At 42.4% G+C, this 25,106-nt stretch overlaps 1 protein-coding gene across 3 annotated transcripts; it reads left to right on the top strand.

Moving 5' to 3' along the window:
- The first annotated feature begins 420 nt into the window (after positions 1–420).
- Positions 421–24,405, top strand: pcgf5b (polycomb group ring finger 5b). Of its 3 annotated transcripts, none has more exons than XM_085476958.1 (10): positions 421–724; positions 5,593–5,676; positions 5,840–6,567; positions 7,423–7,519; positions 7,920–7,975; positions 10,135–10,194; positions 11,545–11,720; positions 11,998–12,096; positions 13,862–13,951; positions 23,936–24,405. In XM_085476958.1, the coding sequence occupies exons 3-10, from the start codon at positions 6,453–6,455 to the stop codon at positions 23,981–23,983; spliced, it is 741 nt and encodes a 246-aa protein (XP_085333084.1). In that variant the 5' UTR covers positions 421–724; positions 5,593–5,676; positions 5,840–6,452; the 3' UTR covers positions 23,984–24,405. The 3 variants fall into 3 exon arrangements, with proteins under 3 accessions (XP_085333084.1, XP_085333085.1, XP_085333086.1); XM_085476960.1 differs by lacking the exon at positions 421–724 and adding an exon at positions 770–1,637; XM_085476959.1 differs by lacking the exon at positions 5,593–5,676.
- The last annotated feature ends 701 nt before the right edge of the window (positions 24,406–25,106 follow it).

Raw genomic sequence — 25,106 nt, 5'->3', positions numbered from 1 at the left:
GCTTGATTCAGATGACAGCTGTTCCTTCTTCAACGAGACTGTATATTTACCCAAACTTATTATCTTTCCAGAACAGAGTGCTGATGAAGCCCGAACACACCAAACTACAAGTTATCACAAAATGCCAGAACTGTTGAGCATTAAAAAAACCTGACAGGGGAATATGGCCATCTGTTTTATACAGTCTATGGTATAACCCGAGTTAATTAATAACTGGGATTTCGTCACTTACTCGTGTTTATAATTAAGTTGTGAGAAATGCTGCCTTAAGAAGCAAACAGTTTTTCTGTGGCAGCACACACCTGCACGTGTCTGATCTGATTTCAGGACGTTTCTTTCTCTAACGCATAAACTCTGCAGTCACATCGCTCGCTCGGGTCTGGCCAACTGAACAAAGTGAGTAGCGGCGTTGATCGCTACACACCGCGGCTCGGTGTGTGCATGTGCGTGTTGTGGGCCAATAGCCACTCAGTTACACAACTGCTTTCAGTTTCCGAGCCCTGCCTGCTCGCCTGGTGGTTCCCCGCCCACCGCTGCTCTCTGCTGCCTGCCTGCCTCTCTGCTGGGCGGACTGGGGCAGATCCGAGCCGACCAGTTCCGTGTTTCTCTGCTCACCCAGTTTACGGAGCAGACCGTACCGGAGGACCGGACAGCGTCACGGTGGACATTCCTGTCCAGCAGCGGCATCCGTAACTCCGGGGACGACGGGAAAGTGAGCGCGGAGGTGAGTAATGTCTTATTGCTGCTCATTATTTGTGCGCGGACGGAGAATCCATCAGCCGCCGTCGGTCGCGTTACGTTTCAGCCAAACTTTGACGCTACTGGCTGTCCCTCCCTCCCCCTTCTCTCCCCTGCTCCCCCCTGCTCCCTCCCTCCCCACTAACGCAAAGTGCGTCGCGCACACATGCGGGGATCGCGGTATGTTCACGCAAATGTATGCCTGGCGCTCCTCGTTTAAGGCCGTGACACGAATCTCCGCAACTTTTATCGTCGCTGCGATCCGCGCACCGTAGGTGTGCAATCGCCGAGCAGAAGCTGCGACGCGCGAGCGCGAGCGTTCGCGCGTGCGTCACACGTCCCACTGTGTCGCTGCAATGTGCGCGTGTCGTCCATTGATGTTGTTTTGACAAATGTGACGTAGACCGTGACGCGCCGTAACGATGAGATAAGCAGATTCTGTGTGTGTGTGTGAATAAATAACGCTCGCGCGTCTCTGTGCGCGTGCGCGCGCTCCTAATCTCGTCGGGTGGATTTCTAAGCTGCGCATTTGAGATTTTTCTAGCAAAAAGCGAGACGCGCTGATGAGCGTGGAGTGGAGTACACGCTGTTTCCTCCGTGGACTTTGTCCGTGCAGCGAGTGGGCTCCCTCAGTCCAGCACTGCACGCACACCTGACGTACACGCAGCACCTGAGCCGTGTGTCCGGGTTCCAAACTGAAGGAAGCGGCGTGAGGGTAAAGTGCACCCGGGATGACGAGGAGTCACCGTCTCCCTAAACGTCGTCCAGTTGTTTCTCTTTGCAGTTCTGACCCTGCAGCACAGCCCGCATGTAACATCGTGTGATACAGCCGGGTGTGTGCAGGTGGTGGGCCCAAAGTTTGCGCTCAAACGCTCACTGCGTCCGTCTTTGAGCCAAAGGTGAGATTGGCTCAGGTGTCAGCTTGGTCAGTAAGCTGCATCCATATCGTCTATGCTTGTACACAAATGTGGCATAATTGTGTTATGCCAATAATTGCAGATGGTAAATGGGCTGGTTCTTATATCACGCTTTTCTACTCTGAGCACAACAAGCACTTCACACAACTTGTACATTCACCCATTTGCACAAGCACTTTTTTTTCCCTATGCTGTTTCTAAGTGCTTCCTATCTAACAGTCACGCACTGATGGATGCATCGGAGACCAACATGGGGTTAGTATCTTGCCCCAGGATATTTGGCATGCAGACTGGGCTCAAACCACCAACCTTCCGGTTAGTAGGTGACCTGCTCTACCACCTGAGCTACAGCCACCCCACAGAGCAGTCAGTCACGATATTAAAACCAGCTGTTTAATCCTGTGCAGGTCCCACTAGTACCGCCAAACAGCTCTGACCTGTCAGGACTCTCAACCTGGAGTTCTTTGGGACACGCGGGTTCTGGTGTGGGACTCTCACGAGTGCTCTATTGACTACTGGATACTGAGTGGGAGTGTTTCAGTGCAAGGTTAGCTCATTGCACTTTGAGCAGCTTTTTGCAGTGTGGGGCGGTGCTCGTGGTCCAGGTGAGGCGAAGCAGGTGCTGCTGGATTGTTGGTGTTGACGTCCAACCTTGTACTGTAAAACAACAACAACAACATTATTAAAACCAGTGAATGGTTTTAATAATGTGGCTGATCAGCATTTGCTTTCCAGCCACATTCATATGCCACATGTCTCCTGTAATACCTCTAAATTGGCACAAACCCATCCCACCCTTCGTGGAGTTATGTCTGAACTCAAATCATCACCTGAACATTATTATCCTCACCAAAAATCGCTTGAACTCTGACAGTTATTATGTATCAGGTGAATTTTTGGCAAACATCACAGAAAGAACAAGAGTGCTGGATATGGTAAATATCTACAGCCTCCCCACACAAAGCAAACAGTTCATGCAGTAATTTGTATGATAATTTTTGTTTAAATGTTGTGTGGCTGTTGTGTGGTTAACGAAGGGAATGAATCTGACATGAAAATGCTGATTAATTTCACATCCAGAGAGATTTACCAGCCATTTACTGTAATCACAGCACTGACACCCATCAGTTGTTTACAAAAGGGGGTATCCACAGTAAACATGAAACTTCAGAGTGGGTTTTGTGGTGACACCACATGATTAATATGCAGCTCGGTGTCTATATTTGAAGCAGGCAAGCCAAAATTCAGCCAGATCCATCAAAATGGGGATGGAATGGGGGCAAGTTGGAGAGGTTAGCTATTCATAGTTGGGGTAGTGCAGTAGAAATGGATGCATGTAGGTCAGAGCTGTCCTGCTGGGTGAATGATCACGTCACTGTTAGTTAATGATAACCACATTCATTATTAAGTGTGCAAATACAAGATGGCAGCTGAACTAGAAGTTTGTGCTTTTCTAGTAAAGTCCCATGCTTGCATTTTAGCCTAACAGTTCTACTATCATAAGCTTTCTCATTTGGATATGCAAATTGGGACAAAATCTATCAAAAGAGCCAGATGTGAACCTATCCTCAACTGTAGACATGGTTTGGAAATGACTGGATATTGCTGACTGTCCCTCTTTCAGTCTACTGACTTAAAATAGTTTGTAATAAAGAAACAGCCATGTAGAGGCCAGCAGGTCACTCGAGGCTGCTTACATGGTGTTGTGCAAGGGAGAAACAACAGAAAACAGGAAACATTGATTAAAGATCCAGATGAGGCAGAAGAGCTCCACTCCAGGCTCTGTGGGTGTTTGAAAAGCAGCACCACATGAGCCTCATCGAAAGCTGGTTAGGGCAGAGAAGATGAGGGGTCAGAGTTAGAGTTAATCATTAGGCTAGCTTTCAGGTGGTACCCAACCCCTAGCCCCCAACCCGAGCCCTAACCCTATTTGTCCCATCAATGTCAAGCTTTGAGAATAACTTGAGAATCGTTACATACTATTCTTATTACAAAGGGTTATGATCATCATCAGTGATGACTTAAACCTCAGGGGATTATGGCAAAGTACAGACGAAAGAAGAAACATTTCAAGGTTTATGGTTAGAGGTAGTTATAAAGGTTAAAGTGTGGGAATACTTAAGTTACTGCTTGTACTGATATCTGTATGTACCCAAGCGTTATAATACTGATTTATGAACTTATCAGAAACTGTGACTTAATCGTGTTTTTCTGACTCGCATCTCGTTGAAGACCAATGAGAAATGACTCACAAGGACAAAAGTAAGGTGAAGCTATTAGTCCCATAAAACCAATTTAAGATTATTCACCTTTGGTGAGGTTTTTGTTTTCACCACATTTTGAGTCACATATTTCGTCAACAGTCAACACACGACAGGCTTCTCTTAAACACTCAGCCCTAATAAAGTGGGGTTAGTTTACTGTATGGGGAACTTCGTAGCTACCAGATTAAAAAAAACTTCTCATTTTCTATAGAAGGAACTGAAAACAAATGATGGCTGCTTCTCAAATGTCAGGTGTCATTTGTGTCATATGTCATAGATACTGAGCATTGTAAATTCTAAATACCAAATGTCACGGTTCTGGGTCAGTTTGACCCAGCATTTTGAGTTGTTATGGTTTGGGTTTTTTTTTCAATGATGGATTGTTCTTTATGTTTCTCTGGTGCTTTGTTGGGTTTTATGATGAATCTGTGTTTCAGTTATTTTGGTGTGTTTTTGCATTATGGATTGTTTTCTTATTCTCTTGTAGTGCTTGTGGTGGTGATGATGATGATAGATATTATTAGTTTCTTGTTTCTGTTTATCCATGTTTAAGGATTTGTTGTTTCATGTATTGTTTGAGTTGCATGTGTTATATTCTGTCTGCGTCTTTGTTTAGTGGGTTCTTGTTTCCTGTTTTATTGTGAAGGTCTGTGTCTCATGTGAGTGTGTTCAGTTCTACTGCTCCCCTGTCTCATTAGTCCAATTTCTCCCAGCTGTGTCTCCCTCCTGTTTCTCATTCCCTGATTACCTCCCTGTGTATATAAGCCCTGTGTGTTCCTGTGCTCTCTGTCGTGTTGTACCATCAGGTCATACCTGTGTGTTGCCGGTTCTCAGTGGTCGGTGTTCTGTTCATGTTTTGTGCTTTGCCAGCAATAAAGCTGTGGTTTTCTGTTGACATTTGGCTTCACGAGTCCTGCTTTTGGATCCTCACCTCCGCCTGCCGCACACAGAGCCCTGACACCAAATGAGGCAGACAGAGGAAACCAACAAAAGAAAAGTGTAAACAGACCCTCAAGGGCCAAAAACCACTTGCACAGGGTTAACTGGAGGAGTAATGTGGTAGAACTGTATGTCAAGTGAACATAACCATCAAATAGAAAAAAGGAAATCTATTTTTCCTTTTGAATTTCTTCAAAACACAGGATAAGATGTAAGGTTAGACCAAACCCTAACCCTTTGGTGGGTGAGAAACCAACTGGTTAAATTCACAGTTAGGAACTGTGTGTAGAATAACTGAAGGCTGATTTAAGGCCTAGCAACTAGCTTTCGCAAGTTGCTCAGTTCCTTTCATACATCGTTTTATTGTGTTTGTGCAGGTTCTCAGTCATCCTGGTCTTTATTAGTCTTGAGGGCTTGAAATGAAGATAAAGGCAGCATCGCTTCTCTTGTGTTTGTGAAGATGGAAGGACTCTTGGATGAGAGGTAGAGCGTCTTCACAAACCAAAAAGAAGTCCAGCTGCTTTTATTTCAACCGCTTTAGGTATTGCGTTGTATCTTGTGTGAAGATTCGTCCTTTGAAAGTATTTAATTTGGGTTATTTTAATATTATCTTTATTTTGTTTAGAATTTTTGAAGATGTCTGTTAAAGCCATCAAGCTCTTTCCTCTTACGATGTATATGGGTGGAGATTTCTGGAAAAGTTTACAGCACTAAAACTGTTCTTCTTCTTTTAGGCTTTCCTAAAGTCAATCCGGTTTCTAATCAGAGCTCCACTGTCCCATCCGTTGCAGGACTGCTGGTTCTTGAAGTCTCTGAAGGTCCTTTTTCATGATTCTGACTGCATAATCGGGCTCGCTGTCCTTCTGCAGATTGAATTTGCATGATTTAAAAAAGTTGCCTAAAACTTTTGCACAGCACTATTTTCAAATCCATCGACACATTTCCCCCCCAACATTAATTTTTGTTTTTGATTTTCTTTAGGTTACTTCATCATGACTTAAAGGATCATTACGCTGTCCGCGTCAAGAGTAAAGACCACAGCGACGCCACCAATGGTGAACAATCTGATTATGCAGAAGACTCTGAACTCTCTGTAGCTCACCTGGGAAGCTCCATGGATTAAAAAGGTCACTTTACCAAAGTCAGGGAGGAAGACGTGACGCCCGCTCTTTGGGAGTTCTGTGCCTGAAACAGGATCACATCATCTGGACGAGCTTTTTTTATTTTCTGTTCATTTGGAGTAATATGGTTCATGGAAGATGGAATAAAATATCAGTGGGAGTTATTCCTAAACAAGGACTGACTGCAAAATTCAAGAATGGAGCAGGATTTTACACAGTAGGATCTCGTATCTCATATCAGTTGTGGATGGTGTAGGTACCTTGTAGGTACTACCCTGGACACGGTGGATTTTACACACAATTCATCTACAAACATCTGAAGTGCAGCAGGCAGTATTTGTCTGTAACTGGAAAAGTCTTCCTTTTCTCACTGTTGTAAATGGACGTCTGAGCCTTCTAAAGCTAGAAGGGGATATTTTCCATCTTCTGTTTGGTGTCTCACTGTTGGCAAAAACAGGGAAAGCCCTCCAAACATGTCCGGTACGGGAAGGAAGCACTTGGTCAGAGACTTTAACCATTTCATCACCTGCTACCTGTGTCGAGGTTACCTGATTAAACCGACCACAGTCACCGAGTGCCTGCACACATGTGAGTCAAAATAACACGCAGCAACACACAGAGGTGACAGTAGGGGTGAAAATCCATCGAGGTAGTGGGACCAAACCCAGACCGATCTAAGGTTACACGTAACCCTGACCAAACTTTAAAGAGCCGTAAAGAAGCAGGGCAGGGCTCAGTCAAAGTACAGCTACTGTGTATGACAGGTGTGAAATGAAGAAAAGTACAGATGTTCAAACTGTTGATCCGCCTTGGTGTCATGCTCATGTCAGACTTAATTAATAAGTAAGTTACCACTGATGCGAGCAAATGTACCCAGCTGCAAGTGTTAGAGCAGAGACTCCTACAGAAAGCTAGAAGCTTCAAACACAGTGTCACTTCCTGCTGTTCCTGTTTTTCAAACCCAGAATTACAGCTACCATAGTTCCAGTAAAATTCTACTTTGACAGACTATTTGAAGTGGATGTGAAATTGTAGAGCAAGGTGAATGAGGCAAATGAGCTGTGAAGCATCGGAACCGATGTCGGCACTAAAACGCCGACAAAGTCTGAAGTTCAAACTGCAGGATTTCAGTTTTTTCATAGAGAGATTTGGAGGCTTCCCCTTTTTCAACATGAGACTAGTTTGGGCGGTTTGAGAGTGTGCAGCAGATCGTGACAACCTGGTGATTGTCAGTGGCTTAGAAAGCTGAAATATCAGCTCGAAACAAGGCAAGCCAACATGCTGCCCCAAAAAAACCTCAATGACAAGGCAAAATGATGGTTTCACAGATGAACAGCTCATTTCTCTGCCTCTCTCTCTTTTATTCTGAATGACCTTTTAAAAGATGGGTTTACCTGCCTTAACCTAGAGCAGAAGCTCATTTTGAATATATTTCTTTTGCAGTCTGTAAGAGCTGTATTGTGCAGCACTTTGAGGAGAGCAATGACTGTCCTAAATGTGGCATTCAGGTCCATGAGACCAACCCACTGGAGATGCTCAGGTAACTTTGGCTACATAACATGTTTTTCTTCTCTCACTTTATCTGTTTTTTTTTCCTGTCATTCGCATGTTGGACACTTTGTATTTCTTTTTATTTAATCTTGAAAGAGCTGCAAAGTTTTGTAAATGACAGTTTTAAGAGTTTCATTCTTCTCTGAACTTCTTGTTGTGTTTCCATTATTCAATTGTACTTTTCTACATTTTGCTTTTGTGTGTATTTCAACAGCCCGAGCTACTGATTTTCTCTCTTCTATTCTCTCCTTTGGAAACTTTTATTCCTGCTTGACCTCACCTGATCGCTCCCTTCACCTCCACCATTTAACTTCTATTGCCTACTTTAATTTCTTGTTATCCCCCAATGCATCATCCCCTCCACCTCCTTCTCACTGTCATATTCTCAGGTTAGACAACACCCTGGAGGAGATCATTTTCAAGCTGGTACCCGGACTCAGAGAAAGTGAGTTTGCCAGATGGTTTCATCAATCTGTCGCCTCAGTTTGCAGTCGGTGTTAAATTATGTGACTATTCATGGGAGGTCGGGAAAAGAATTTACAGCACTCCCATCACACAAATCACTGGAAGACTAAGGCTTGCAACCAGTTTTAATGAAATGCACAAATTGCCTCCAGCATGCACTCTAGCAAACATGATGCTGCGTCTTGGTGGATTGAAAGCAGTTTAAAAAAGGAAAGAGTTACAGTACACCATCAGAAATGCTTCCAAAAGACTAAAACTGTAACTTTTCAGAATTTAATTTGCAGCAGCAATTATCGCTGTCATTGTTTTAGACATATCTTGCTTACTTTTGTCCCCTTTCAGTTTGATTTTTCTCTAATACTCATTCTCTTTAGTCTGTAAACATGTTCATTTCTGCTGTAAAGTTGGACATTTTTGACCTAAGGTTCACTTTTACGGCCAGTCGCATGTGGACAAACCAATCATTTGTCAGCATCACATTATTTCCAGAGAGGTGGAAGCTCAAACGTTTAAAACTAGATGAAGATGTACAGCCTTCTCTCTGTGGCAAGGCCAACGGGAAGCCAAGTCAACATGTCTAACTAAAGTGGTGATGGCACTATAATTTTATTGCTCCATAACTTCACCTCAGCTGATAGAGCACTCTGGCAGCAGAACGATGGAACAAACGTCATATATTTTTGTAGCTTTCGGGCCTCTCGGCCAAATGGTGTAAAAGTCAGCGTCCTATGAATCCTCTCGTATGGTCTACAGAGAGAAGACTGTGGACAGCAGACAAGGGTTTTGGTTTTTATCGGTCATGTAGATGGTGATGGTACAAGCACAGCATTGCTGTTCACAGTAAATAATAATGAGCTTTACGTTACAATGCTGTTCTATCCGGATGGTGAACTACCGTCTAGGTGTTAAGAGATTCTGAGTATGAAGTCTCCAGGCCCACTGACGTCTTAAATGTGCAACAAAGACAGGAAGAAGATAGGAGTTTTGTTGTCCCTGTTGCTAGTAAGCTGGAAATCATGCCTGGAAATTCTACTCGACATAAAAAAATCCCAGAGGTCACAAAGAGCATCGAGAATTAGCGATACAACGTAAGCACAAGTGAAGTTTACCAGTGTCTCCAATTATGCTACCTGCTCTTCACCCTGGTGGCCCGAGTGCATTGTCTGGCTAATGTTCAGAACGCTCAGCAGACATCAAAGCAGATCTGGATCTGCTGGATCTGGATTTAAACCAGAGGCAGCAAAACTGGTCTGTTGGCCAGCGTAAAAAGTGAAGGTGTCACGTCAGATTAAGAGGCGACAAATGGGCTGTCAAAAGGGAATTAGAAGAAGACTTCCAGGCTGTTTTGAGGAGATATGAATATGAGGGTGCCTGTAAATTTTGGTGATAACACAACAGTGACCACTGTCTGGTACCAGGCGGCCTGGGTTCAACTCCCGGTGTGGGAAGAGCCAATATAGCAAATTGTCCTTAATGAAGGGTGTTTGAGATGTTAGAATACGCTTCAATTGAGTGATAAAATGGCCCTTTGAGGCTGACAGCTAACTTTAATTATAGCAGTTATGAGCACATCACAGCAGGGCTCGGTTTGATGTGTCCAGGAGAAACGCAGAGACTTAAAATAAATACATTCCCAGCTTTTCTTCTCTCTAGCAGCTTTAAAATTGGTGCAAGTGGCTCATTTTCTCTTATGGCAAGACAGCATATTGACCTTTTTCACAGCAGTCCTTCTGACATGTCAAAGCATGCATAGAAAAGAGGCTGCATTGTTTTTTGGAGGAGGTCCTTGTATCACTGGAATGGCTGGAATAACCAATCCATTGTTATTGTTATTAATTACACCCGCTTTTCCTGCTGTTAAAGGCCAACTGTCTGCTATGAAAAGCTTTTATTGTGCAAGTAAAATAGTTTTGTAAGCTTAGTTAAACTCCTCCTAGGAGCTTCAGTGAATCAGTTTTATGAAAAACAAAAGTCTAAATTTAGTACAGGAGAAATGTAGCTGTTTGATCCCAGACTCTTAACACAGCGTAGACAGAATTCAGTAACCGCGATGTTAGAATCACCCATCCTCTTCTGATGGATTTGGTCTCTATGATTGCTTCATACTTCATTCTACTTTTGTTTTTTCCTGTCAATTAGAAGAGGAACAGCAAGAGCTCGAGTTCTGGAGGAAGAACCAGCCCAAAGAAAATGGCCAAGGTAAGCTGGACCCAACAAAACCCTTTATATAGTAACAGTAACACTTCATAATAAGCCCGCAGCCAGGGGTGTAATTCCCCTGTAATTAAATTAATTTTATTATAAATTTGAATGCAGTTATACAAATACATAAAGTAGGCACTCTAGAATAATTATTTACTTATTTATTTCATTAAATATAAATATTGAAAAGTACAGTGTGCCTATGATGTAAGACTGGGAAATTTTGTTTGTTTTTACACAAAATGACACACTACTTACAATTACGCTGTACTTAAAATTAATCATGCTTTATGTAAAATGACACATTACTTCAAATTACTTACACACGTGACTAAAATTGACTTACAGTATAATTATTTCTTTGTTTTTTTATTTATAAAAACCTGACTTCTTACCCCCTTTTTGAACTGTACCTACCTGTAAGTATTAGTAGGTAAATATAATTACGCTGTCATTTCAAATAAAACACATTAGAATTCCATTAAATTACAGGAGATTTCCACTGTGTCACAGATTTCTCACCTCGTGTATTAGAGTGGGTGGAGATGACTGAAATAGGAACACTGTCATATGCAGTGTAAAGAATTTGCCATGTAGGGGGACGGGTGGCTGCGTCGCCTCTGTGCCTCTCACACCTTTTCTTTAAAACTGGCAAAAAGGAAAAAAAACCATGCCATGGAGGAAGGAAGCCAGTTGTGGTTGTTGCATCTTACTCAGAATGTCTGCACGCTTGCTTTCATTATTAGAGAAGAAGCTCTGTAAAGAAGGGGGGAATTTTTTATCAAGTTTTGATACATCAGCAGGGAATTTTCTTGTCAGACTTCGTACCCCCCTTCACCACATTTTTCAGTGCAAACAGAGCTCGTGTTTACAGACATTGACCAATGCACCAATGCATCAGGTTCAAGTTAAAGAGAAACAACCCATATGGAAAAGAAATAGTAAAAACTTATAAAAGACTTGCATAAGATGTGGCCTATTCATATAGTGAATCACAGAAGGCTTATATGATTTACTCGTGAAAGCGGCCCCTTTCTCATTACTTTCATATATTGTTTTAGGAAGTATCCAAAACATACAAGTTTCATTTATATAATTTTTCAATGGATCTTATATCTGTTTTCACTCTTGTATGCTTTTCATACAAGTTTCACACAAGACAGATACAAACTAAGATTTATATCTATCTTTTTTATATATATCTTTTCCATGTGGGAATGTAACAAGTAATAACTGGAACAGTTGAAAACCGATCAAAGGCTAGACTTGAATATTGTGGTTGATCATCTGGCCCAGAGTTTTAGCGATGCAGCTTATCCACAACTAACATCCTTAACCTGCCTGTAGAAAACCTGAGGTGTCCACGGTTCGGGGTCCCCGATGCTGGAGGCGACGCTGGTGATGGTGGAGGCAATGAGGCGGACGGTGCCGGCGATGACGACTATCACAGGAGTGACCCACAGATCGCAATCTGCCTGGACTGCTTACGCAACACAGGACCGTCGGGGGAGAGCACGGTCACGGTGTGTGTTATTTTACATATAACCTTTAATTAAGAAATATTAAATACTTGTACAGGCATTGAAACACAATATCACCTTGTTTTGGTCCTCTCTATGATGTAAAAGGGTATTCCATTTCTTTGCTGCTGTATGTGTTGGTAATGTTTCCAAACTTCACGGGTGCTTGGTGCATAATCCCCTGTAAAGATGTAATTGTGTTTTCATGTCTTTTCCTTTAAAAACCTGCAATTATGCCTCATTAAATCAGTGTGTAAGAGTTATTCTCTCATCCAATTAGGATTTGATGAAGAGGTTCATCCGCTGCTCCAGTAGAGTCACCGTGGGAACAATTAAGAAGTTTCTCAGTCTTAAACTAAAGCTGCCGAGTTCCTACGAGGTATGGAGCACACTCTGTCCTCCTGTTTTCATTCATTAAAATATGTGTGTCATGATTCAAAGGCATGTTTTTCTTTACTTAACCACACAAACTCAGAGTTATCTTTCAAGTTTTCGGTTGATCGGTAGGATTACCTTCGTGGGGCTTGATTGTTGGATGTTGAGCAGTGATGGTCATAAAGCTCTGCAGCTCTGCCCATAAAAGGCAAAAATCATACTTGAGTTTGAGTTTGACTGGTCTCCCCTTCAGGGTCATCTCCCCGTGCACTTCTGGAGCACCTTCAGCACTCCTGCAAGTGCTCAGTCCCATTCTGACCACCTGCACTTGAGTTTCTGAGCTTTCACCATAGATCTCAAACAGAGCAAAGAAACGTTACAGTGGCAAACTGACACTTTTAGAGGCTTAATTTGGCTTCCTGGAAAAAAATAAATGAAATCATGGGGTTTTTTTTCTTTATGGCCAGAGTTGCAAAAATCACTCCACTTTGAATATTTACAGGATTAAACTTACTTCATAATGTAATGAAGTTACTTTCTTCACTACTTTGGGAGGGCTGACTAGAGTGTAGGGACCTCTTTATCTAAGGGAACCTTTTAGGAGATGTCTGTCCTAACTGTACCTCACATTATTACTTTGCTCAAACAGTCTTCACGCACATTTTCATTTTTTCTTTGTACACATAAACACAAGAGTTACCACAAAAATGGCTTCCCTCTGAGAGACTAGGGTCCACTCTTTGGATCTGTGGTGCATAGAGTCATGGATGTCTTCTTCTCAGCCCACTGTAATTCAAAGAAATGCTGAAATGCGGTGCTTTCCAGCCACATCACAGATCTGTTTTAGTTCTGAACTACTACAGTTCTACTACAGTTAGTGGGACCTGACGGTACAGGTGTTGTCACACATTCAGGGTGTGAAGTCTGACTGTCAGAGGCTGACTGTCTCTGACGAGGATCTGCTGGAGGTTTCTTCCTGTTAAAAGGGAGTTTTTCCTTCCCACTGTCACCAAAGCTCTTGCTCATAGGGGGTCACCTGATTTTTGAGGTTTTCTCTGTATTGTTGTAGGGTCTACCTTAAAATAAAAAGCGCCTTGAGGCGACTGTTGTTGTGATTCAGTACTGTATAAAAATACGGTTGGATATCATTAAAAAATGCAGTGCAGGCACAAAAGTTAAAGTTGCAACATGCTGAAATTCCATTGTATAAAAAGGAAAATGATGCATGTATTTGGTAGCATAACTCTGAATTGTTTAACCAACAGCTGTACTGTGTTACATATAAAGTGCAAAATGCTGGAGAGTTCAGTTCAACATAATGAAGATTTAGTGGATTGCATTAAAACGGCAGAGAAACAGCATGTGGTCAAATATGAAGCCAAACTCTGACCAGGTTAACAGTTCGTAGCCAGATGCTCATTAATATTCCATGCAAGCTATGCTATCATCTGCCAGCTTTAGCAAAGGATTAAGAAACTGTTAGCTTCCACATTTGGAGCAGGCCGAGCTAAAAGTGGTATCACACACTCTCATTTACACACTCACATATTCAGAGAAGCCTCCCACTCACCACCACAGTGAACTTCCCCTCTCCTTTCATCTCTCGTAGAAGTGAGAGCTCAGCTTTTGTTTTCGTTTGTCACCTTCTCTGTCTGGGAGGCAGCTTGGGCAAAACTTTGTGACTGTAACCGCTTCGTTAAAAGCTGTTTGTGTTTGTTTTGGACTTGTCAAAGCGTCCTTCTTATGTATTTTCCTTCTTTTGTTTGCAGCTGGATGTTCTGTGTAACGGAGAGATCATGGGCAGAGATCACACTCTCGAGTTCATCTACATGACCCGATGGAGGCTACATGGAGAGAATGTAAGGCTGTCACGTTCACTTCCTGTTCATGTGTGAGTGTTTGCATCTTCGTGTGTAGATGCATCGCTGCAGGAAATGTTTGCGTGCACGCGTGCGTCTGTGAATCTTATGCATTCATGCACTTTAGTGAAAGCATGCGGTCCTGGTTGAATGACTTGTATATTCAGTGTGAAATGCTTTTCCAAAGGAGCATTTCTGTTCAGAGAAGGTGTCAGATTGTGAAAAAGGAAACTCGAGACTTTTTGCAACATAAATTTATGGTGTTGGTACAGAATACTGATGTTCAAGAGACGCCCGGTTTGAATAAAAGATTCGCCTCTCATGTAACATTTCGACATTTCATCTTTATCTCTGTTTGCTAAATTTGAACCACGTCCATCTCCTCTTAGAGGCTCGGGGTTACTCTGCATCCTGTTTGGTTTTTGTTAAGGTCACTTTGCAAAGTGAAGTCAGTCATATCTGCATGTTTAACAGATGCTTAGTAATGACAGTCAAAACAGGAAACGCATTACTGATGATAAAAGAGATTCTGTGCACCACATTTATTTTGTGCATAAGAAGGTATATTTCTTCTTCACAGCCTTTTTTATATCTACAAGAGGAGACAGTGGGGTTGTTTTTAGGTCACGTTCTTACCACCAGGATGTCAGAGACCTCTCTAAGGTTAGGGCTCACCAAAATGCAGCTCTTATATGCAAAATAACACGACTTGTATAATGTTGATAACACAGGTAACATTATCTGCTTTTTGAAATTTGGCTTATTTAACATGTGGCTAAAAGCCATAATTCACTTATTTAATAAATGCTGGATTGATTTGATTAGACGTAAACAGCGCAGTGTCAAAGGAAAAGCTTTGTGTCAGTTTAGATCCACTAAAAGGCATTAGAGTTGATTTGTGGTTTCGATAGTTCCCAGGTGAATATTGCTGAAAAAGGCAGATTAGCTCTGTGAGGCCAAACCTCTGATGTTTTGGAGAAAGACAAAAATGAAGGAAAGAAGTTTCTGATGTGTGGAAGAAGAATTTCATTAAAAACAAAATTTATACTGTGCAAAAGTTTTAGGCAAGTGAGAAAAACATGTTAATCATTTATTTTCATCAATCAACAAAATGCAGTAAAAGAACAAACGAGAAATCTAAATCAAATCTATACTTGCTGGGACCACCCTTTGCCTTCTTCTAGGCACACACACAGTTTTTGAAGGAACTCGTCTTGTAGGTTGTTCCAAACATCTCAGAGCACTAAGCACAGATCTTCTGTGGATGTAGGCTTCTTCATATCCTTCTGTCTCTTCATGTAGTCCCAGACACACTCCATGATGTTGAGATCAGGGCTCTGTGGGGGCCGTACCATCACTTCTTGTACGTCTTGTTCTTCTTCTTCCTCGCTGAAGATAGTTCTTAATGACTTTGGCTGTGTGTTTGGGGTCGTTGTCCTGCTGCAGAATACATTTGGGGTTAATAAACAATCACTTATATTTCTGAAAGCTTTCTTTGTTTACAGCATTTTTCACACTTGCCTGAAACTTTTGCACAGTCCTGTATATTCTTATTGCCACAGGTTATGGTTAGAGGTGCATGTATTAAGTAACATGAAGCAGAAATAGATGGTGATTTCCAAAAGTAAATCTTATTTTTATACCTGGCTTAACATAAATATGTTCAGCAAAGTTACAGGAAATGTAAAAAATCAAATTTTAAGGCCTTTGTTTTATTGATTTTTTTTGACTATTTAGTTTGAAAATAGGAATGCTTTAAAATGCTTCCAAAAAAGCCGATGTCATGATGTACATTAACTGACACACACACACACACACACACACACACACACACACACACACACACACACACACACACACACACACACACACACACACAAAGCAGGACTTGTCACTCTGAAACGTGCTTGTACTCTCAGCCTTGGGCTTCAGGGTCATCAGTCCTGTGACGGTTCAGCGAGCCAGTGTGTCTGCCTTTGATCTACAGTAATTGTGCTGACTTGTGCATGAGTGGCTGTGTATTTGTTTGCACGGGTGAGTATTTGCATGAACTTCTACTGCTTCTGAAAGCTCCCGTCCATTTCTGGATGGTAACTAATGAGTGCAGGCAGCTGGCACAGCAAGACGCTTCAGATACCGGGTCAGGTGGAACTGAGAAGGAAAGGCAGCAGGAAGGAAGTCAGTATGAAATGACAAACTTATTAAGCGTGTAGCTTTTCAGCTCCAGCTGAGTGTCATCATGTCCTCTACAAAGTCCGCCTGCCGCTGAGCTAAAATGTCTTTTTTGGATCTGTTTCACTGACTAGTCAGAGAGGACGGAAAAGAAAACAGAATTATTTTTCCTTCTCATTATATAATCGTGTCGCACTGTGACCGGAAAGCTACGCAGGCCAAAGTTGCATTGAGTCAACTTTAAATGAGTCCCAGCAGAATTCGGATCCAGTCTAAACTCAGCACATGCCAACCCTGAGGAAGATGGCGTCTCTGCTGCTTTATTTTCCAGCAACGCAGCTTTTTTGAACCTATTAATCCAGCTTGATTGGACATCCGTCTTCTTTACTAATGTTACAGACTGTTTTATTGTGCACAGATTGTCAGAATTGCAGGTCACGTCTTTTTCCATCTGGGCCTTTTTCCCATATGGCGAATTATCCGCACAGATTATGAACACATGGTTATTACAGGATTTAGGACAATTAAACAAATCATTAAAAGAGTGCTGCTTTGGAGAGTGCAAGTAGAACAAAAAAGATTTTTCTGTTACGTAAACTTTTACTGAAAACATCTTGAAACCACAGATAAGAGTGAGGATACTTAATCTCTTCGGTCAGTCCTGTTCCAGTGCTTATTTACCAGTCATCACAAAGCACTTGGTGGTCTCCCCTCTGTCTCCACTGTGAGTCTCTGTGTAGTAAATGTGGCCTCGGTGATACAGGAACTGCCACAAAGGTGGTTTTGAGTACTTTGGCAGGACTCGTTTCATAACTCATCCTCACGATACTTGATGAGGCACCTAAAGGGAGCAGCCAAAAGAAGAAAAGGTTCATGCTCATGGACGTGAAGTTCTCCCTCACTTACCTGAACACCGTTTTTCATTCTATTGCTTTCATATTTATTGATTTGTGTCTATGTGTCATAAGGTGTGATACAGTCTGGATGTAGAGGCACGAGTACTTTGCCAGCAGCGTAAATTATGTCTCCAATTAACTTTTTTTTATTTCCTTCACACCTTCTTACTAAACCCACTCAGGTTTAGGCAGTAAAATCACTTGGAAGGATTAGAAAAAGATCACCGCTTGGTTAAAATGTCGTCACCCTTTAAAAATGTCCGCCTGCACGCAACGTTTCAGCAGCAAGAGCTAAGTGAATGTCGTCCGTCCCATGAGTCCTGAGTAAAAGTGCTAGATGCAGTGGGACCAAGTGTGGATTTGATAGAGTTAATGGATCTGGAAAGCCAGTCCAAAGCAGGGAGACCGAAGGAACTGGAAGACAAGAGGCAGGCTGGTTGGTCCATGACAGAAGTCATGCACATGGAGAAATGAGTTAAAGTTTATATAAGGCACGGTGATGATGAGATGATGCCAGGGGAAGACCATCTCTGAATCGAGGAGGGGGCCTAAGGGTACATCTGTCACCATCTTACAATGCTGTGCAGCCATTCCCCAACTCTCTGTGAATGGGACTCATGGCCATTGATCAGTGGTTGTTGATCAATGGTCATGAGAATTTGCATAATTAAGATTAAGGAACTGACCTCCCAGCCCTTTGTTTCCTCAGCGGGCTGGTTTCAGTCATTATGCAAATGTACTGTTTCTAAGGTTGGAAACCTGCAGTCAGCTGACACTGAAGAAGTCACTTGGATGAAACGTTTCTCCCACAAAACGCTACGTCCAGATGAACAGAATCAACTTTTGGAGATTTACTTACCTGGATGATTGAGCGTGCATCAAGATACTTTAAAGATTGATAAAACAAACACACAAACAGAGCAACGAGAGGCAAAGCAACTGTGGAAAAAGGAAGAGGACACTACAGTTTAAATTCTCATAGACTTACCATCCATAAATACATATTGTAGGGAACAGACCAGGGAGAGCATAACATGGGCCTCAGATGACTCAGTCGCAGTATCCCATCCTAGTAAGGACTGTGAAAAACCAGGCTACGTGTCAGTTATCAGTTAGGTTGTTGTCACTGATCGTAGTTTAGTTCAAATAACGTTTTTCCTTCTTAAAATGTTTTTTTTTAAATCAAATCACTTTTTGTCCTTTTTAGCTCAGCTTTAATCAGTGGTTTAATCAGACTATTTAATCTCTTTGAAAACATTTAGACGTGGAGCTCAAAATATTCCACAGTGAAATAAAACACTTGGAGTATCCCCAGAATACACACTGACTCCAGGTCAGCGCTCAGAAATTGAAAGCATTCAAGCCAAATGTAAAAAGAAAACATGTTGAGGGAAAACCTCTCACATGACATCAGGAGCCACATTTTCTATCTCACCTCCGCCCACCGCCCCGATGCTCCACAACAACAGACAGAAGTCTGTCCGTCAGAATTATTTATGCCCTCGCTGGTGAGTCATGAGGATAAACAGCCAGAAATTATTTTTGAATCCTGTTTGAACCCTGTCTGGTTAAGGAGAGGGATGACAGCGAGAGCGAGATAGATGGATACAAAGCGCCAGAGTCGGGAATGGAGGCAGAAGTCGGACAGAAAAAAAGATACGAGCCATTCATCAGTCTCATCCTTCTGACAACTCTGCAGCTCGGCTTCATTTTCTCCCTCCGATTTAGAGGCCGGTCAGGACGGATCCGCTCACACGGGAGCAAAGGAAAATCAATCTGTAACCTCCCGGGATGTCATTAAGTCAGGAAACCGCTTTCTGACTGCCACCGTGGTGACCTGTGCCTTTTAACACAGGACTGAAAAACGTTTACGAAAAATACTCTTAATGTACACGCACTGATGTCTGTTATTAACGAATGGTATTTAATTATGTTGCTAAGCACTAAAATCTCTGCTTACTCTGGTTCATTTCTGTTTAAATGAGTCAGATTGGACTATATGAAGGCACCAAGTCACACACTATTAATCAACGGCTAATCTTTATCCACAGCGCGCTACAAGGAATTAGAGCGCTTTATTAAAGGATTTTAAATCCATGAAAAGCACCATGCTAATCTAAAGCACTTTGCATATTTACCAATCTTAGAATCTTAAAGTTGGAAAAATATGTTAAACTGCACCTAAAAGTATGCAAAACTCATCTGTGGTGTACAATTGGCCAAGAATCAAAAATCAGTGTGTTGTGTCATGTGATCAAAGTCTTAACAGTAGAAGACGGGGAGAGGCAGATGGTGATGGCGAAGAACTGTCCACATAAAGTGTCCAAACAACAGACGTCCAGTCTCTGAGTCATGATGACTAAACACAGCTGCTCCAGATCTGGAATTTGGCTCTGATATTTAGAAAAGTGTTTGCCGTTTTTTTAAAATAGCAAACGCAAAATGTGTTTCTGGGGTCGGGTAGAGTCACAGACTAAAGCTGCAACGCAGACGTTCCATCTCTCCTGCAATCAATTCACCTTGTTAAAGCACATTTCGAGAGCTGGCACCGTGCGTGCAGAAGCAGGGAAGCATTCGGGCCGAATGATGGAACTCAAGTGTGAAACTCAAAACGTATTCCTCAAACATCTTCATGCATGTTTTCCACATCCAGAAAAAGCTGAGCTTATTCACAGCCCCCACCGTTTGGACTCTAAAGAAAGTTTACAGCAGAAAGAAATCTGACTGCCTCAACTTTGTGTTGTTGTGGGACGATATTAACCCTCTGAGGTGACGGTGATGACCCAGCACTAACCGTAACTCCGATTCTGAGCAATCAGAGGATATGTCATCTTGTTTTCTCATGAAATTGTTCTCTAAAGTCTTGGAGAAAAGAAAATAGTCATTCTAACAAACACACATTAAAAGCTATTAACAAAAAAGAGTGAGCTTGGGCCTTCTCCAAAATATAGGATTAGGGTTAGCACCTGTGATGTCTTAGACCTTGGATCAGAGGAGGCATCTGTACCGGAACAGCAGAGATAAGAACTTAATTTATTCTTGGAAAAGTCTCTTACACCTAAAATAAAACTGCAGAGGTGCCCTACTGGGCAGTAGTGCAGAAATAAATCTCCTGGTATATTCAATTACAAGAAGGCATCGGACCAAAATGTCCTAAAAATAGACACAGCATTATTACTTAGTATTTAATACACTGTCCATGTGGTACAGTGAGGAGCAACACAGAAACAACTGTAGTTCGATGGCAGCACATGTGAGTTTCACCATGTGTAGTTCCTTTGAGTGTCATGATCCTAATGTTGGGATGTAGGTCTGCAGAGTGGTCGGCTGACACATTATAAATCAAAGAGTTTCTAAACTATTTAAAGAAACTTGTTTCATCCCATTTGAAGCCACATTAGATGCAATCGTGAAGTTCACGAACCCAAAAAACAAAAACCATCCTAGATTGAAACTGGGTCGTTTCCCACTTCAGCTCCAACTGGGCAAATATTCAGATTCCAATTATCAATATGATTTTAAAGATTATGAAAACAAAATACTCCCAATAAAACAATTATCTTTTGTTTCTTGCTGTTCTTATTGTTACATACTGCACCTCCTCCATAAAAGATCTTCCACAAAGAATGATTATTAAAGATTATTTTGCCTAATTGCCCAAACTTCTTTTACATCCACATGCAGCCTACTTTGATCTTATGTGGGTTGGACTGGAATATAAGGAAAAGAACAGTTTCTCAGCATGTCTCAGGTTTTCTACATGATAAAGAAATATTGCTGTAGTAAAATCTATCAGCATAACTCTTTAGGCTTCAATTGTAAGTAGTGTATGTATAAAAAAGTAATAGAAATCTATTACTCTGTTGTAGTAAGAATGACCATGTGGAAGATCTGTATTAGCAGGAAAGCAAAAATACTGTAAAAAGTCCAAAATTTATGTCATCTTTCACATTTTCCGAAGCCATCCAGAGGTGCAGGTTGGAGTCTTCGCCAGCTTGTCTTCAGCCCTGGGCCTTATGTTTGACACCCGTGGCCTGAGGTACAGGTTCAAACTCCAGGCCTCGAAGTCCTGAAACCTGCTGCAACACACCTGAATACAATTAGTAGCTCATTAGCAAGTAGCTCAATGGCAGTTCAGCCATTTGATTCATGTTACAGCAGCTCATGAGATAATCAACATGGTGCAATAAAAGTACTTTTAGAAGTACATTTTTCCAAACACTTACATTTGCTTATATTTACTTGAGTAGCGTTGGGGGTTGCCACCTCAGCATGTAGTCAAGTCTCGGTAATGACCTACTCATTTTATTCAGGTGTGTTGCAGCAGGGACACGTGTGAAAGTTTCAGGACACCGGCCCTCGAGGACTGGAGTTCGCCACCCCTGGCTTAGGGTGATCACTGCCTCTGACAGTGGAGACGCTGCTTGTCCTGTCAGAGTTAAGGTTGGTGTTGGGCTGGTTTAGGAAATCCCTGATGGAAAAGAGTTAAGTTCTGTCATGGTGTCTATGCCAGTGAGTAATCAGGTTACAATAAGATTATAATATTTAGCAAAGCAAATGATTATTGCCTAATGTTTTGCTGACCTTAATTTGAAGGTCTGCAGTTGTCACTTTGTTTCCTGGAAGTTCAGCTCTGAGAATGAACCTTTGTGATCTGTGATGTGATAGCTTCTCCAGTGTGTCTGAGAGCAGAATTTCAGTCTCAGGGGGGCAAATCTGATGAGCAGGGCAGGTGTTTCCACTGAATGACCTTCACACGCTTCAGGATGGTACGGTGGAACTCAGCTTTGACTGACCCCAGGTCTGAGTGCCAGTTTTACATTTACAGTCTTTGTCCTGAATAAATAACAGTGTCGGTCTCAAGCATCCATCTTTGGGTTAACAAGGTCTTATCTTTGATCCACACATGATGTGGATCCTGGATATTGTCTGGTTTTTCACTCTGGTTGCATTCAGACACAAGTATCTACAACAAGATAACATGAAATTATTACAGCTTTCTGGTAAATATGTTATGTTAAATATGTTAAATATTAGGAATCTTCAGACATGCCATCAGCTTCAAGCACAATGTATGAAAATCAAGTGGGAGCTTCTCACTGGAGAAACCGTCTGAAAGCAATTTATCGATCAACATGTAGATTGATGGATTTATATTGTGATGATTTCATGATTAGCTGTGAGACCGGGCTGGAACAACCTCGCAGACTCAGCACAGCGTATGTATTTCTGCAGTGTAATTGCACTGTATGGGGACAGAAATGCTGAGTGAAAGAGTGTCAGAGATGCAGATGCAGATGCACACTGACAGAGCTGTTAGATTGGCTTCAGTGTTCTTTTTTATTTTTTTATTTTTTTTTTGAGGCATGATACAGCAAAATGCAGAGGGAGATGACAGGAGCTGCACTCTGCTGCACCAGCAGCCTCGAGCTGCCAAAAATAGGAGACAGACTCCAGAATCAGGAGACTCCCTCTTCGCTTTGCAGCTGCTCAGACACAAACACTTTTTCCTTTTTGAATGTTTCATGAAAAGGGTAGCTCACATCATCTGAAAGAGGCAGGAATGTATGTATCTGTCAGGAATGACAACTTTCTTATTTAACCTCAGTGATGGAGGGATAGCACATGGACCAGAAGCCCATAAAGAGGCTGAGAGGTCAGCTTCCCTGAGGCCAGCTGGGATTAAAGCTGCAGAGATTGCTACTCGTTGATGCGTTTGCACATAGAGAACAAAACCTATTGGATCTAATCTGCTTATTTTGCCGGTGGCATAGAAGTCCTGTCTCTCTGGTGCTGCAGTGTTGTGAGTTCTAGTAAAATGTTGATGTATTGAGGAGCTGCAGAACGACAACTTTTTCCCTCTAACGGGCCGATCAGTTCTCTTCATCACATCAATTTCTCTGGAGGATCTTTGCTGGCGATGAAAACTGGGTCTTTGGGACGAGCCAACAGTTTTCATATAAAGTGTCTTAAGTTCGCCTGTCAGGTGGGCACGCTCATCATTTTTACCCCTCGACCTGAAAGGCTCGGGGCGGGAGGCGGGATGACCCAACTTTGTGAGCGCGATAATTGATTTTCAAGTTGATACCACTGGTGCATCTACAAATACTCTCAGTGACGCCGACCTCAGGGTCAGAGGTCAAGTTTTCAGAAAATCTCGTGAATGTGATAACCCGAGAAGGAAGTCACCTAGGAGTTTCAAATTCTGCGAGCTGGCAGTATTTTTTCATCAGTTTGCAGATATTTGAATATTTGAGTTCTCCTGTAACATCATGATGCACCTGAGGGCAGGATTCACGATATCATGTTCTTTCTTTTCGTCTTTGCTCGGCACCTCGACCAAGCAGGTTTGCATCCTTGCTGAAAACAGTCACTTTGTATTTTTGACTTTTTAAGTCACAGAAAAATCTGCTGTTCCTAAAGCGCCGATGTTGTTTTTAAAACCTGAACAAATTCCATGGATGCTCCTGCGACAGATATGAAAGACACAAAAGTACACACTGGATTTGAACCATGTTCTTCTGCTTCAGGCTTCCTCCATCGCTGCAGAGCACAGCCAGGTGGATCCGGGACAGTTTAATAGAAACTGCATTACATTCAGAGGCGGTGTGTGTGTGTGTGTGCATGTGTGCGTTTCAAACCACCTCTTATTTAATTCCTGTAACAAGTGTGAAAGTATGTGTTATTGTTGTGACTGCTGTTCCTGCACCTTTTACAAAGCTCTGTAAAGGTGCGTTCACTAGATGAACCGGCACAAAGCAGCTCCTCGCAGCGCCGTTTCTCCGATGATTCCTGTTCGTTCAGCAGCAGCAGCAGTGTGCATCGTCCTCTGAAGTGTGCTTAAGTTTACAGTGTAAAGAACAAACCATCGATCGTGTCTCTCTGAAACAGTTTCTCTTGTTTCTGTCTCCTTCAGACATATCCCATGGTACTCGAGTACCGGCCACGCATCGACTTTGGCTGAACCACGAGTGCAAGAAGAGGACCACACACACACACACACACACACACACACACACACACACACACACACACACACACACAGTCATCCATACAAAGCAAGCAAGACATTAAGAACATCTGCATTTCCAAGAATAAACTACACATACACACACACGCACACACACACACATACACACGCCAACCATATGCAGAAAAAGAGAGAAATTTAAATGTATTTTTGTACAGCCAATGATGAAGTGCTTACGTTGTTATGTTAAAGAGCTTTTATGCTACATAGAATAATATATGCTATAATATATGATATTTTTAAATGTATGTCCCTGTGCCTAAAAGAGCTGTTCGGATCAGAAATGAAGTATGACCATATCTCCTCTTTGCCTGTCTAACTCTAACTGTAGAATAAATGTTGATTTTCTACTGCTGGCGGCTGTGTTTGTCTGAATCTGCGGTTTGACTGCTTCACTATCTCAGCTTGTGGTTAAAGAACGGTCAGCGTGTGTGTACATATGGTTCATATGGAGCTGATACCGGGTATCACTAAGAGGTCTTTGCTCAAACACAAGTATCAGCACCGAGTTAACTAGTGACCCTTTAAGTTTAGCTCCGCCTCTCATTTGGAAAGCCTTTTTAAACTAACCTTTGTTGATCCGACAGAGAGATTCTGTCACGGCGTACGGGGTGGACTCACGCGCTGGACTCCGGGGATGATGCACACAAGGAAATTTATTGTAGAACAATGTCCAAAGAGAGAGTATATACACAGATATGAGGCAGTGCTATTTACAAGGGGGTGCGAGGCAGTGCTATGTACAAAAGGTGAAGGGGGCAGGGCTCCGGGGAAAATCCAGGGGAACACGCTCGTCTTACTCCACACAATCCAGACACGAATCCACTCGCACACCCGGGGAACAGTCCAGGGAATGCGATTCTCGCAACGATCCAGCGAAGAACAGCCGTTGCTTCCCCTCTTAAATACCACACTGATAAGGCACAGGTGTTTCTTCCTCCGAGGGCGTGGGCCAAGGGCATGAACCCATAATGAGTTCAGCCCTGGCGAGAAAGCGGAGAAGAGAGAGAGAGAGAGGACTAGAGAAAAAGAGGGGGAGACAGCTGATCAGCGACCA

This window comes from Copadichromis virginalis, linkage group LG13, assembly GCF_057382275.1.
Source record: "Copadichromis virginalis isolate Kocher_CV1m ecotype Utaka linkage group LG13, C_Virginalis_male_GT1.1, whole genome shotgun sequence".
In the NCBI taxonomy this organism is placed as follows: domain Eukaryota; kingdom Metazoa; phylum Chordata; class Actinopteri; order Cichliformes; family Cichlidae; genus Copadichromis; species Copadichromis virginalis.
Note: the sequence above shows the minus strand (reverse complement) of the source record. Positions and strands in the feature narration are given on the sequence as shown.

Coding starts and splice junctions, on each gene's coding strand:
- pcgf5b (XM_085476959.1), top strand. CDS start 6,453: ATGTCCGGTACGGGAAGGAAGCACTTGGTCAGAGACTTTAACCATTTC. Junction 11,721..11,997: donor CGGGGGAGAGCACGGTCACG/GTGTGTGTTATT, acceptor TCATCCAATTAG/GATTTGATGAAGAGGTTCAT. Junction 12,097..13,861: donor AGCTGCCGAGTTCCTACGAG/GTATGGAGCACA, acceptor TTTTGTTTGCAG/CTGGATGTTCTGTGTAACGG.